A 16,251-nucleotide genomic window follows, 5' to 3' on the forward strand; every position below is an offset into this window, starting at 1 on the left:
ATATGCTGCCTGATGCCTGAGACATTGTTTTCATACAGTTTTCGCATAACGTGTTGGCTTAAAGTATATTTTTTAAATCCATTTGTAGCTGAGAGGAATATGCAGAGTGTTGTAAGGCAGAATAGCAGCTAAAGAAAATGTATTTTTTTAGAACTTGGAACTTAAGCTACAATTATCCAAATTATACATACAAATTGCTATAGTTTATGTTGTTGATCCCTTGTTCCAATCACCACCATTATGAAGAATTTTCACTTGTTTCTCTAGTGCTGCGCATCTCACTTTAAACCATTCTCAATGGCTTTGTTTACATCTCAACTACAAGACTAAATATAATATCTGAATTCAGAATAAATGTAACAGGAAAACATGGGTAACAGCATTTATTGTGCCGCAGGTCCACCAACAGCACAACTAAAAGATCAGGGTGTCATTCGAGGACACAGTACAGAGTTGTACTTACTAGGACATCCTGCCAATTCCACACCGAGGGCAGCGGTCTTGTTGTCTTTACAGCATCCATACACAGTCTCACTGCAGTGCAGGTTGATTGGCTCAGGGGAAGGATTGACAGTTGTAGTATCTGTGTGTTTGGGGGGGGGGATGAAAGAGATAAGAGAGGTGTGGGGGAGAGAGAGCGAGCGAAACAGACAAATAAGAGCATGTTGAAAGATTTGTGGCATTCTTTTAAGACAAATTAGACCAAGCAATGTAGAGCAAAAATGCAATTTAGCGCAACACAATACGAATTGCTCGAGGAGCAGAGGTGGGAGAGCTTGGCTGCGAGATAACAATTCTATTTACAGTTTCAGACAACAATGCAAAAATCAGGGAAAAATGATGCTATTACTAGGCATGAAAATAAACAATGGGCAGCTCAGTGAATGTGTGGTGGCTGACATTTGACACATCCTGGGGGGCCTGTTCTCTCTATTTATTCCTGTCTGAGATAGCGGCAGCAATGTCGAGCTAGGATTTGTGGTGCAGTTGCATGTTTGCAGGAGGATCTGCATGCACAAACAATCTGTTATAACAATAAGCTGACTAAATGCAGTCTTCCGGCCTGTGGCAGCCTTAACTAGCAGACACATTTAACTGAAGTTTAGTGGATGCCAGATGGGCTCTTTGTCTAACTCACTCTCTCGCTCTCTCACTCTCTCGCTCTCTCTCTGAATGGGTGCAGGCAATTGAGAGGGGAAAGCAGATCGTTCTTTCTCGCCGTGTTTGCGGTGTGGCGTTTGGATCAGCGGCCGCTGGGTTATAAATCACACTGTTGCTGGTGAGAGTGTGGCGCCGGGGCTCTAATGGTGATGAGTCGCTGGGCCTTTTCGCTGAACTTTTGCAGCGCAAGAGATGGGCTTTGGCCACACTTCATTAAATCTCTCCGTGCTGCACTGGCCCTATTATGACACAGGAACGTTTAATTTCATACTTTCTTTCTCCTGTCACCGTAACGCTTTTTTTTCACCGCCTCCTTCCCCCAAGTTAATCTCTCCTGCACTGCAATCCTTTCTGCCATGACGTGATGCCATTCAGGACATGGGATAGGTTTGGATCTATAGATTTTATGGATCTTATGGAGATGCAAGATTAGAGCCTCAGAAGAGAATGCACACGCTATTACTGATATGCACACTCTTAAAAATAAAGGTTTTTAAATAGTTCCAGACTGATGAAAAAATGGTGTTGAATCTTTGCATCTTTATAGCACTGGGATTTCAAAGAACCCTTTATTTTTACAGATTCAGAGTTTTAGAATCAAATTCGGGGTACATTACAGGAGTTCCACCTCAATTACAGCCACAATGTGAAATGTGCTGACCCTAGTTTGCAGATTATGGGGTAGCTGGAGTTGATGGTTGGCATCAAAATGAGGGGCACAGACTCCTCATCTAATTTTAGGACAGAGCTGAGTATGTCAGACATATTTGATTGGTTTCTTTGACTAGCATTTGGATGTAATACAGTAGTTTTTACTGTTCAGTGGCTTCAATTTGAATGGATGGCATCAACAGCCAAAGAAAATGGACAGACATTGTACTTCCATCTTGCCTATTGGCTATGGTTATTGCAGTCTGGGGAGCATATTCTTTGTGAGTTTAAAGTATTCAGTTAGAGTTGGGTAGCATGTGAATTTTCCCTATGAAGTCATTATTATGTTTAGATAATAGATATTTCTGGCTTTTGCATGAATCGATAAATTAATTCATATTATGTATTTTTTTACAGAACACTCCCATATTGTAAACTGTAATTTATACAAAAGCTGGCTCAGACGATTGGTTGATAGGCATCCAATCTGCGCTGTTATTTGTGATTTTTTCCATAATAGCAGCATAATTATAAGCATCTTGTTTTATGGTGTTGCTAACTGTTACTATGTTTCTACTGTAGCACATACAAAAGTACATTTGCAAACAGTAGATCATTTCTACAATGCAGCCTGCAGCCTATTTGGTCAGACTCTGAAGAAGACTGATATCAGAACTACATCAAATTCCAAATGTGTAGATTTCCTTAAAGAAGTCTTTCAGTTGGTAGCTGCTACAACAGAACAAAAATAAGATGGGCTGTGAACAAAAAGATATCTTCTTTCTTTTTTGCAGAGCTGCTGTATTGTCTGACCAAGGTTTTGTGTTATCACCAATAACATCACAGATGTGGAGATCTATGGCATTTGCTCTGGCTGGTGCCTGCGACTGAGTCATCCCTGATGTTATTTGTGATTATATGCTTCCTCTTGTGCTCAAATATGTATGTGTTGTTATGGTGTCACGCTTGGCTCCTCCCACTCTTCATGTGCTTTTGGTTTACCTTTTGATATTCCATGTGCGTTTGTTTTGGTTCAATCCTGCCCCTTGTTTTCTTGACTCCACCCCTGATTCGTTTCACCTGTTTTTTCCACCTGCATCCGGTTATCCCTTTTTATCCCTGTTTGTATTTAAGTCTTGTGTTTTCCTGAGTTTCTTGTTGGTCTTTGTTTGATGTTAGATGTTCTGAATATTTGTTGGTGTTGTTTGATTCAGTGTTTCTTTCGTCATGTCTGAACCCCAATCTCTCTGCGTTGGCTTTTTGAACCTGGACTGTCATGACTTAGACCCTGGATTTGCCCTCAATAAAAGTCACTTATCTCAGCATATGCGTCCGCCTCCTTGTTCCGCGTTACATATGGACTGTATTTTGTATGTATGATAGACTGTGCATGTGGTCTGCTGTTAACAGACTGTATTGCACTCTATTGTGCTGAATACAGTTACAATCAATCTATCTTGTTTAATCTCCATAAAATCTACAAAGTGGGAAAGTGTGAGATATTCAGCCATTTCACATTCTGTTAGATTCATAATAAAAGTAAGGACAATATTGTTTAACCAATAAATGTGGCCACCATTAAGGGGACATTCTGGCCAAACCACAGTGATGTATATTTAAGGTGTGAGGAACTCTTGAAATGTATAACTGTTTTTTTGGGGGGCAGCACAGGATTTACTGGAGGCCTTGGGCACACGCGCATACTTGCCCTGCCTTTTTTTGGTAACTCAGGAAGATAGCTGATAATGCTACAAAGCTAGGAATGACATTTTTACATACATATTTCAAACGACCTACCGCCAAAAATTCACCTGAAAGCAATTGTAGGTTTTCAATAATTGAAAAGATTACCCTCAAGATACGCCATCTGAAGAGGGTTTTCCTAGTTTTCTAGTCATTTCAAGGTTCCACAGACACCTTTACGTTAAGGAAAATCTCTCATTTATGAAGATTTTCATGGCTTCAATGCCATCAAAAAAATGTTAACCTCGGTGGAGCCCAACTTTAGATAGATAGGTAATGCCTATAGAGAGGGAACCATCCTGGCTGCTTCACTGAGGGAATTGGAGCAAGGTTGTCTGGGGGTCACTGAGACCTAATTCCAATTAGAAGCATGGCTGCATGCTCTTGAGGCTCCTCATCCTCTCGGAGCTCTGAGGTCGGCACGTGGGCAAAACGGAGTCGCTTGGCGCATATCAACTGCACGGGCCCAATGAGATTTCCATTGATCTGAGCCCAGCCAATGGGAGGAGGCAGCCAAAAGCCCCCCTCGCACCGGTGGAAAGTTCTCCAAAAAGGATTGATTTTCCACGGCTGCTACAGAAGCATGACTGAGCCTGGCTGGAAGGCCTGAGAGGCTTTGGAGCAGAAAACTCAGCAAGAAGGAGAGGGAGTTATAGGGAGAAAGAGATAAGAAGGGGTTGGGAGAATGAGAGTAAGAAAGGAGAGAGACAGAGCGAGAGAAAGAGAGAGAGAGGGTAGAAAGAGAATGAGAAGAGAGGAGATAGAAAGGGAAGATAGAGAATGTGCAAGTGAGAGAATCCATGTGTGTATCAAGAATGAAACTCTACTGAGGCCTAAGGGGCTCTGATCACACAGTCTCTCTCTTTCTCTTCACTAGCTGTTCAGGTCTGGACTACGCAGACCTCCTGAAGCTCACAGAAGCACAGTGCTTGCATTCTGCTGTAGCAGTGCTATGGCATCAGCCTTGCAATTCAGCGCCACTGTCTCAATAGCTGTCATGCTAACCTCCAGAGAGAAGAGTGAAGAGAACAAGGATGAGGGTTGGGGGGTGTATGCAGTTCTTCAGAATGGATGGGGAACAGACTTCCTCACCTGCACAGGGGCCTGGGCTCTGCATCATCAGGTCCACCATGTTCTCACACCGGGTCTTCCTTACCTCACACTCACTGGTGTAATTGTTCCCGTCTGAGCCGCACACCTGCAGAACCGTCATGGAGCACAAACAAGCTCACCACAATGTTACAAATTTAAGAAAAAAAGAAGACAAAGTTACTGTCATAAGAACTTCTACAAAATGGTAACTTTTTAGCTTTTAACTTCCCCATTTTAAAAGTAACTGTAATGCAAAAACTTTCTTTCTATACATCATGAGATGTTAAGCTGCTATCTACAAAAAAATAAAAACAAAACCAAAAAAATACAAAGAGTTATCAGTTTTTATTCAATTTTTAGTGACAATGATAATAAATCAAAATTATATGTGCAAGGACAGGCTCACGCTGTGTTTTTTGAACGCTGCTTCTGCCTGTGCATCTCCCTGTCGCTAAGCAACAACAGAACTTTAATGGTCAGTCAGCTGCGCTAGCTAAACAAACATTCTGATATGTACAAGCAAAAAGCTCTGGCATGTCTCTTTTCAAAAAGTGATCTAGCATTAACGCACAAAGGACAGCAAGCAAAATGTGTCTCTCTCATTGAAAACAATAGAAAAAAACTGCCCCCCATCCTTAAGAAGCCAAGACCACTGTTTAAAACTATGTACACTACTTGGAAGTAGTCTTTGTATCTCTTGTGCCTCTATCATCATTTATTTTTTTAAAAAAAGCTGTATTATTATCACTCAATACTTTGGGTCCATTTGAACAATAGCTTATTGAACTCTCACTTAACTACCCAGTTTACTCAAAAACTTCATACTAGAAAACAAGTATTGAGTCTAATTAAATTGGAAAGAAATATTGTCTCTTGGTAACTTGGTAAATGTCTGTGAGAACGACTACAGATATACTGAAAGGATATACTGCAAATCAAGACTAAAAAATATGCTGAAGTCTTGAAAAGTACAAACATAAAAAAAATTTTAAAACCTGTCACACTCTGGACTTTCAAAAGAGAACATCCAAATCTGGCTGAGCAACAGCTGTGCAAACTCAGGCAATCTGCCTAACAGACTTCAAAAAGACATCCAGATCATCTAATAGAAGGTATAAAATATTAAACTACATAAAAGCAGGAGACATTAATGTTTGAGTAATTTTAAGTTGCCTTATTACTGGTTGATAAACTTTCTTTTAGATAAAAAAAAAAAAACTGATAATACATAAACAAGACAAACTGCACTCAGAGAGTGGCCCAACTCTGCTTTGGATCTCTCTATATTGGTCAAGAAATGAACAAATAAATAAGCAAAATACAGTAAAATGTAGTTTTATGTTATTGTTGCTCTCTTTTAAAAAGTTATTAACATCTCAGTTAGAAGTACTATATCAGTGTTAACATCTTAGTTATAAGTTTAGGCCCTAACTTCTTGATTGGTGAAATGCTCATTTAAGGCTTAACAGAGGTCATTTTTGTGTGTGTGTGTGTGTGTGTGTGTGTGTGTTTGACCTGGGAGCGAGATACGTTCGGGCAGGTGAAGTCACACACACAGCGTTCATCCTCTGTGTCCTCGTCCCATAATCCTCCGTACTTCTTACAGCGTTGCTCTTCGCACGACTCCACTCCGGATCCCGAGCCTCCAGAACCACACTCTGCAGAAACATGGACACCTCCATCAAACACACTACCACCACACACAGCTACAAAGAGTCCACAACCAAAACTGAAGACAGAAAGAAATGAGCTCAGATCTGCCTGTAACTAAGTATCTCAGAAGTCCTACGAAGAAAGAAGAGTAAAGACAGGAAGAGACACATGGACACAAGGGACCACACAAACATAGACACATTTGCATATCTTAATGCAGCACATTGTCTACTAATAAAGTTAAATATTCTGGGATACTTTTAACCATCTTTTTTTATCTATGGCTGCCAAGAATTAATAGGCGCTGGCTGGTGAAGTGTTTCTACCGTCGACACATGCCGAGCGGTGGATTTTGAAAATTGCTTCACGTTGGAGTGGAGATTGAACCAAAGGCACTGCTGGAAGCATGAGATAATGACCAACCATGGAGAGGACCAACGATTGACAAAATAAATTAACAGCTACATCGCTGTGCCACCAGTGAAGCTTCTTTACATTTCAATTAAAGCAGGAGACGGGCAGAAAAATTGGGAAATATTAGCACTCACTCCTCTATGGCTGAAAATCAAGGGGAAGGTGTCACAGCTTTAATATCCTGATAGGGGGTCTGTATTCCTTTGCGGTAATTAGCATCAACGTGAGCTAAGAGAAGAAGATTCTCTATGCAGGAAAGTGTAAAATCATGAAGGGCAAACCTAGATTCTTCCTCTCCATAAAACTTGAGCATTATGATAAAGAAACGCTAAGATGTCCCATGAGTGCTCTCCAAATGAAACAGATTGGAGCCGTCTCATAAAGCTAAAGTCTTCTTTTTCTCTCTCTTATTTATTGAAAATGACTGCTCATTAGTCAAGTGAGTAGACTCACTGGAGATATTACACCATCCACTCTATCAGCGAGCATTAATGTTATGGCCAGTGACAGCTGTGGAGAAGATCTCCTCAGAGAGGTGTCTCTTTGAGCTTCCATACTTAATACCTCCTAACTAATAATATGTGACTCTGGAGACGAATCTACAGGCATCAGGTTAAACACAGAGCTGGAGGCTAGTTTCTAGTAATGGAGAGATCTTACTGTTGTTTTGCTTCACTGTTTAAATGTAATTATGTAAGTGTACAGTTAGGAAAGTGTAGTGAATTACATTTCTATACATTTCACACTCTGTACCAACAGTGAGCACCTCAAGTCTCCTCTGCTGTTATTCTGTTTTTTTCCAACATAAAAAAAGACAAAATGATGGAGAAAATGTAAAGGATGCTTTTTCTTCTTCTGTCACTTATGGAAATATATTTCTGGCAGTTAGAGGAGGAAAATAAAATTACTCCTATTATTTTCCTATTATTGCTATTTCCGGTAGCAGTATGTCGGAATGACTTAGGTTCTCAAAATTTTTCTTTAAAATTTTAAACAATTACTGCATAAGAATCTTAAAACAGTTACTTATATTGATCAAAATATTGAAGTACAATGTTAAAATAACTCTTTCTCTTACAACTTTAGCCAAATGTAATGACATAACAACTCTTTTCAAAATACTGATTTACTTTCTAAAAATAATTACTTAATTTCTTGAAATGTTGACTCAGTATGCTGAAATAATTACCAGTTTCTTGGTATTTTGACTTACTATATTGAAATATTGACTTGCTTTGACTTACTTATATATTGAAAGTTTGACTTACTACATCAAAATAATTTGTGATTTCCTCATAAACTTTACTTTGTTTCTTGAAATACCAACTTGTTATTCTGAAAAAAAAAAAAACCCTTTTAAAATTGTATAACAAACTTTTGAGGAAAAAGTTTGTCAAAAGCAGAGGAGAAATAAAAAAACATAAGCGTGAGACTTTTTCTGCTCCACCTGGCAGGAATAGGCTGTAATTATTTAATTAATTACATTTGAAGTGTAATTAAATATAACTAAATGAGCTTATAAGTGAGAAATAATTCATATCAAATTACAACATGCTTTAATAATTGCTGAGGAAAACTGCAGCTCCTAAGGGTTCACATTTAACCTCAAATCCCTGGCTATGCTAACACACCAAGATTCATCAGCAAGCACCAAACATCTGCCAGCATAATGAGTTAAACAAGATGTAGAAGGTTGCTGCCGTGTACGATCCAGCCCCCGTTATTCTGCAGCTTGCTCTAAACACTCTCAGCTCTGCGAAGACAAGCCTGGGTGAGGCAAGCTTGCTCGGCCTGATGGGAAAATCAATAGCATGCCGGTGGAACTGCCACTTAGCATAAAGCTTCTCCTTAAGCAGATTATGGCGTGGGTCAGGGTGCAGCACCAGGCGAAGAGTGCAGCAGCAGCTGCATTCAAACCTGCCTAGCACTGCTCATCAAAACTACACATTGTCATAGTCCCACTGGATCCATACGTTGGAAGGGCATTCAGTTCATTAGCCTCAGACTGGAATCAATGACGGCACTCAACTCTGGAGATCTGCTCAAATAAGATACACTGTGCAAATAATTCTCTCTTTACGCACTACGCTTCAGCTCCAAAGCATGATTGATGACAGCATGTGCCTAATGTAGTGAGCTGATACTGTAGCTTATTTTTCACTGTACTGATACAGAGAGGTAGGGAATATGACATTATACTATTCATAGTGCGTATGACGACAAATTACGGTGTTATGGGTGTTTTTAGAACAGTGAACAAATGTGTCTGTCATAGGACAGACCTAAAATTATTTAGTTATAGAGAGCCTGTAAACAACAACCATGGTATAGTAACTGTATAAACTGCATAGTTTATTAGACTCAATTTCAGCCCAGTTTAGCTTATTTTATATATATATGTATATATATATATATATATATATATATATATATATATATACTGCGATGGACTGGCGACCTGTCCAGGGTGTATCCTGCCTTTCGCCCGAAGACTGCTGGGATAGGCTCCAGCACCCCCCCGCGACCCTGACGGAGAAGCGGCTTAGAAAATGGATGGATGGATGGATGGATATATATATATATATATATATATATATATATAAAGAAAAGTGAAAATATACTACACATCCACCAAAGGTACTCTGCTCTCTGGAGTGATGGAGCTCCATCCAATACCTTTAAAATGAGCTGCAATGCAATCAAACCAACACTGCAATGTTATGTCATCCAGAGCAGGTATGTCAAACTGGGGACCTTCCGGGCCAAAGTGTGGCGGAGATTAGCGTTTACCCTCACCTAACACCTTCAATTCATGAAGGCCTTGCTATTGGCTGTAGTGTCTTGGCCCATTAGGTGTCTGCAAACTTTTGGAGCCATATCGCTCAGCCTTACTGATAAACGAAAACCGACTTTTTGAAGTGTTCGTCCATCGGCAAGCCCAGAGATCACTAATGGTTCAAATACATCGACAGCGGATCTCTCTGTAGGAGCCCACTCCTGCAGCTTGGCTCTCATTAGGAGTGCGCATGTGTTGTCCAGCAGGACTGGACTGTAAAGGGGCCATCAGAGATTCTAAGCACACAGTATTACAGTATTTTTTTTTAAACCAGGGCCTTCCTTGCTTAGAACAGTGACTGCAGTAAGCATTTGTATGTGTAAAGCTCTTCGGGGCACCTAAGGCCTTTTATGCAAGCTAAGCAGGAGGAGGATGCATTCACAGTCATATTCTACTCACGCACTGAGAATAAAAAATACAGCATATGAACTGCATAAATAAAAAAATGAAGTCTGAGAGGGGGAGGGCGGTGGTGAGGAGGTTGCTAATTAGTTTCTGTACTTTGATGCCACTGCCACCCGCACCGCAGACGAACCTTTCAATTAGCAAATCCGGCAAAGACGTCTGCATCAGCTATTCTCAAAGCCCTTCCTTTTCGCTTTTACTCAATCATGTCTTAACGAGGGTCCATTTAGCCAAGGGATTTCCATTAAGATGAAGAACTAAATGAATAAAAAAGGCAGGCAGGAGAAGAACAAGAAGCACAGAGGATAAACATAGAACAAGAGAAAGAAGTTCAGACAAAGAAGACATACAGCACAATATAAGTATAATGAATTTTTTTGTGTAAGAGACAGGCAGACGGAGGGTGGGGAAGGAGGAATGAAAGAGAACGAGAGGACAGAAGAACGTCAGAGGAGAGCGCGCTGACCTTCGGATGTGAGCGCCAGCTCAGTGGAGGAAAGAAAAGCTTTACTATCAGTAACATGGCACTGAATTAATCCTTCGGTAAATGCACAGTAAACCTTTGCAATCACATACAGGCACTCTCTCTCTCCCTCTCTTCCTCTTGCTCGCTCGCTCTTTGGAGAAGTCAACATGCACATTAATCACATGTGGCTGACACCTATGTGTCACATGCACAAAGCTGATACACTAGGAGTTTGTTTACCTATTGTTTGTTTGTAATTTGTCAAGCTGAGGAACTGAAGGGCCGGACAGCACGTTAGAGCAAATAAACCCCGCCAACGTAAAGAGTGATAGAGCATCATGCCGACCGGTGGACCACAGAAACAGAGCACTTAACCCGACAGTTTAGCCAATGTATGCTATTTTCACCCTAGTTCTAATCAGCCAAGACGAGTTTGATTTGAGCACCAGAGCTACGAGGCTAACGCTATCTATAATGGACCAATGAATGGAAAAAAGTATGTAGCACAGCTAAAAAAAAAAAAAAACGCTAGTAGAAGCATAAATTCTGTTTGTATTATACTTTATAAACAAAAGAACATATCTAAGTCTAAAGTCTAAAACAAAAACACAAAACATGTAAGTCTAGTTGAGACTACTTAAAGGAGCATTCTGACCATATGCTATTTATTATATGCTATTCTGTTTAATATGCTATTTGACAGAATTCAACATTTTACACTGTTTTCATATTTTACTTGACAAGTGTTCTCTCACTATAATATCCAGCATGCATTACACAAATACAGCTCATATTTATTTGGAATACCTCTGGTGTCAACCAATCTTAACTGCAAGCCTAGCCACAGATCCAGAGCCAGTTTAAGGGGAGCCTGGCCACTTTCTATTTCCCCTGTTATATCAAAAACATGACTGCGCATGCAGCAGAAGGCAGCAGAATCCTCAATGAATGGGGGTGAATAGAGCTAAACATATAAAAACTAAAAATTAAAATAGTTTCTAATAATTTGCCCATAACTTTAATTTTAGAATGCAGGAGAACGTATTTTGCTAAAAACACAAAGGAAACTCACCTATATCTTTCCTTTTTTCTACAGCAAACGGGTTGTAGGCAGTACAGTGCTAGCATTACTGCTACTGAGTGCTGACTGGTTGGTGAGTGGAGCAGCTCATTGGCTGCTTGTGCTGGTTGACATCATGGACGAACATGAGGTGCCATTTTAAACTTCTGTAACTTATAGTTTAAATTTATAAAGCATTTAAAAATATAACAGCAGTGGTCAAATGTTTTATGCTGTTTTGTGTTCAGGATATGAATGCTTTCCTGTATCTTAAAATTGTGGTATTTATAAATTATGATTTTGCTCAAATGCTCTATATTAACCCATTCATTTTGGAAATGCCTGGGGGTGCCCTCTAGTTTTTGAGAAATAAATACAACCCAGCTAGCATTAGTGCAACTCTCATGACGGCTGTCAAACAAAATCTAAAGAAAACAGCAGTTTTCTCTTTCAGCAGAGAAAAGAAGCCAAAGTGAGGTAAATTAGCTAATTTTAGCTTTTAGCCTGTTGAGCTTATTATCTTATATGGCATTTCTGTCAACTGAGTAATCCATTCCCTCCATAGTAATAATGATTTGAAGCCAGTTACCACAGTTACCCGACATGATGTGATATTCAGCTTCCTAGCAATAACACTCAAAAATCCACCACAAAATAACTCCCACTGTCAGGATATGTCATTAAAAGATTCTTTCTGGTCTTTAAACTGGAAAATCTCACTGTAGGCACTATTGTGGCAGCACTGTTTGAGGCAGGTATAACAGATGTTCAGAACAGATGCAGTGATGGTTAAATGATTAATTTTGGTGAGGTTATCCCTTTACCAACTCAACCTGGTTTGATGATTTATGGATGCAGTCTCCAATCAGTAGCCCTATGGCTTACTCACTGATGCTATGCCCTACTCGGGTGTATCATCTCGATATTTGCAACGTATAATCCTATTTAGCAAACGTGTATTCAATTAAAAGGGGGCGGCAGCTCCCAGGTGATGCACCGCTCTCGTCCGCCACTTTGTCAGTGTCTACAAAGAGGCTGAGCTTAAGCCTAGCGGAGTGTGAAATTAAACAGGTGATAAATTTCCCAGTGCGGCCAAACGCTGGGAACACTGTCATTTTTCATTACCGCAAAATAAAAGAGTGAGAAAACACTCCCATTTCTTTCCAGTAACTAATGAACACGGACTTTAAAGCCCGCTCTGAATAAATGAATAAATCGTTTTTGAGTTGCCAGCCCTGTTGGTCTGGTAAGAACATATTTTCCACCTTTGACACCATATTTTTGCAGAGGACTTCTGCAAGCCCTGAAGTAAATAATCAGAAGAGCATCAGATAAACACAGCAGAATGTAAAAGAGCTATAGGTCAACACTGAATACTGGCCCCACTAGATAAAGTAGCCTCTTCTTTCTCATCACACTAACCCATCACTATTGTTCCTGCACAAAGGCTTAAAGCCTGCAGCTAGAACAGTGTCTTAGCCGCAGCTGGGTCATATGACCACAGCAAAGGCATAGGCAGAAAGACGTTAAAACTGTGGCCGCTGGGAAAATCCTATTGAATAGGCCTGACTCTAAAAGCAACATCTTCACAGCCCTCCGAGGGGCAACACAAAAAGAGTGATGAGATGGCGTGAAAGAAGAGAGGAGAAAACGTGATGATTGTTACTCGTCAATGGGTTGTTTGGGATGACAGACAGAGAGCAAGAAAGAGACAGAGACAGAAAAAGCAGTTACTTGGGCAAAAAATTCGAGTAGTATTTTATGCTCCATATATGAAAGGTCAATCGGCGCAGTTAATGAGGCGATGCTAAATTGACTGCAAGAAGCCCAGTGTTAAAGCCCAGTCGCTCATTCAGACAGCTTTCGGTAACAAAACCATAGGAGCCACTGAGAGAGTCAACAATAATAGGGATTTTGGCCTTGGGGCTGTCTCATGCTTTGACTGCATCTGTCGATTTGTCTGCCTCTTTCTCCAGACATTAGGGTCACCTAAAGCATCTGTCCCATGCTATTAGCATCTGGCACAGAGGTGGTGTAGCAGGCAAAATAGACACATAACATTTTGCAACAAGAGTAACAAGAGAAAAAACATTAAGTGCACACAAAATATGAACCAAAGGGACTGTCTGACATACAAACTCAACATATGTTGAGATTAACTGACTCCACCCACAAACATGCTCTGTTCTGTGGATAGACAAGCTTCATAGAATAACGGGAAAAATGCAGAATCAATTTTTTTTCATCAGTCCTGATAGTCACTCCCCTTCGTAATATATAAAAATTAATGGCCATCATCTACTGAGCTGTGAGAACAGGATCCTAAATCACGGCTTGTTAAAGTTGTGGCTGTGAATTACGGAAGATGTGGAAACAAAACAATTACAATGTTCTCACGCCTTGCTAAGTTGTTGCCACTCTTTAGGATCCCAATCCCATGCCTTTGTAAGTTAACAGGCTGCCCAACCGCATAGTTAAACATATTTCATGTAATTCAAATCACAGCATGATCACAAATCCATTGCCAACTTTACGTGTTATTTCATGTGATCATTAGTGAGCATATTAATAAAATATATAAACATGGGTGCATCTGTTTTTTGTAACGTGATTTCGAAGATGACTCAAAAAAGAACCTGACATGGCTTTACCACCTCCTCAGAAAGTCATTTCATCTCAAACAGTCAGTAGGAGATGAATGCATACAGCTTTTCACATTGAAAGCCTAACATCACCATCATCCATTAGTCCTATAAAAACTTGTGTCACCACTGGAGAAGCTCACTACAGGGCTATCTACAGCTTACTGGCTGTTAGCAACAAGCTCCTCCCAGTCTGCTAGTCCATGTAGGAGATAAATATGTCTATCAAAAAATTATCAAAAAAAGTGTCTGATCAGATCAGTCTTTGTTTAATATTATGAGCCTTTTATTTAATTTCCATATATTCCAAATTATTAACCTGATATCACAATTATTTTGGCATAAACCTCATGTCCATATATTCCGGGCTGTGGTTAGCTATAGAGTCAAACTCTACATCAATCTGCAGTTAAATGTTTTTATTTTTCTCTTACTCTCTCTGAGTTGTGTCTGTTTTCATGCTTGTTCATGTTAGCTTGTGTCCTAGGGCCTTTCTTATTTATTTAGTTTCAGCCAATTTATTCAGTTTTTCTCTCTGGTGGGTGTATGATGTTAAAAATGTTTCATTGAATTTCTTTTACATTTTTACAACTATTTTCTTTTTATTCATTTCTCATGGTAGTAAAAGTGTGCTGCTGGTGCATTATTATCAGTGTCTCTGAAGAACTGCTTTAAACGGACAGCCAAGTGCCTGGTAGACGCTGATAATTAACAATCTTAAGGCCAATTTGGGGAAAAAAATCTATACATTTTTGTTCAGCATGATTCAAATATCTAAATAAATTAACCTCCAATTTTTACAAGAAGTTCTCTGTGTGCCTATTAAAGGGTTAAGAAAGGTTATTTGTAGTGTGACTACTACGTTTGTTTAGTGTTACTACACAGTGTTAGCTTGAGTAGTCACTCGCACTCTCAACACACTGAGAGAAAAAAAACTACTATTTCTCATTGGATTGAATAAGATTCTGTGAATGCTATTCTCACAAATGCTATGAACGAATGCATTTGTGAAGACAGGTCAGTTATACCTGCATGGTATCCTCAGGTAAAAAGAACACGTATAATGACTGAATGGAAATATGTGGGATAACAGGTGGCCTACCTTCATCACACATGCCAGGCTTGAACACCTCTATGTTCTTCTTGTTCATGCATGAGGCCTGGCGCAGTTCACACTGGTTGTCATAGGTTTTGCCGTCCGTGCCACACACAGGCTTAAGGCGCTCAGCCTCACACCGAGGGCATTCACACTTATTCTGAACACAGCGGGCACCCCAGCTGCACACAGCGCCGCCACAGGTCTCTGTTAACGCACATAAACAGACACACACACACACACGTACAGGGTATATGAAAAAAACACATACACATGCAGCCCCACCGCAAACTCCGGGCATCAAGCACGTTCACTTGCTGGGCATAACCGATATGTACATTCACAGACCAAGGATCGTATGATATGGGTGATATGGGTGTTGTGCCATTTTCATGTGCTACTGGAATTATTGTATTTCAACCCCCACCTGCGTAGTCACTACAAGTGGAAACTTGGGAATAGATTTTGATACCAGGTCTCTGACCTGTCATGTAAAGTTGTTATGTAAAGTTAGCCTTAAATTATATGATATGCGGCACTGGGCTTTGAATCTGTCCCTACTAAGTAAATATTAAATAATGATGGTAGCTAATTGTTCATTTTTGTAATTGGAACATAATTTTAGGGGTCACTTATTAGGCTAGATATAATTGCTTAAAGCTGGGTGGTATTGAAAAAATCAATATCGCAATATCATCCATAAATATCAGATGACACTTAAGGTAGCATTAACATATAAACAACAGTAAAGTGCACAAAGTCAAATAAATAACTAATAAATAAATACCTCTTGACATCACTATAATATAGGCATTACATCATAGATATAATGCTCATTATCTATCAAATACTGCTAAAGCAAAAAGCAACAGTATTTTGTGTCAATATCATAGTATACATGGTATAAGATAATATTCCACCCAGCACTCTAACCACTGGTTGCACTAATTGCTTGGAAAGTATCAAGATAGATCAGACAAGCTAAACATATGAAGACAGCACTGAAAATCATGCATTGCATGTTGATATGAA

At 39.7% G+C, this 16,251-nt stretch overlaps 1 protein-coding gene across 11 annotated transcripts in view; it reads right to left on the reverse strand.

Moving 5' to 3' along the window:
* Nucleotides 1–16,251, reverse strand: part of agrn (agrin) — a 323,933-nt gene that overhangs the window by 60,998 nt on the left and 246,684 nt on the right. For all 11 annotated transcript variants that reach the window (XM_017709231.2, XM_037541557.1, XM_037541562.1 and 8 more), the window contains 4 exons: nucleotides 15,226–15,426; nucleotides 6,163–6,305; nucleotides 4,648–4,753; nucleotides 464–583 (listed from right to left, as the gene is read on the reverse strand). In XM_017709231.2, the coding sequence (XP_017564720.1) occupies nucleotides 464–583; nucleotides 4,648–4,753; nucleotides 6,163–6,305; nucleotides 15,226–15,426 (570 nt within the window). The remainder of the gene's footprint in view (nucleotides 1–463; nucleotides 584–4,647; nucleotides 4,754–6,162; nucleotides 6,306–15,225; nucleotides 15,427–16,251) is intronic.

Source organism: Pygocentrus nattereri, chromosome 9 (assembly GCF_015220715.1).
Source record: "Pygocentrus nattereri isolate fPygNat1 chromosome 9, fPygNat1.pri, whole genome shotgun sequence".
NCBI classification, from domain to species: domain Eukaryota; kingdom Metazoa; phylum Chordata; class Actinopteri; order Characiformes; family Serrasalmidae; genus Pygocentrus; species Pygocentrus nattereri.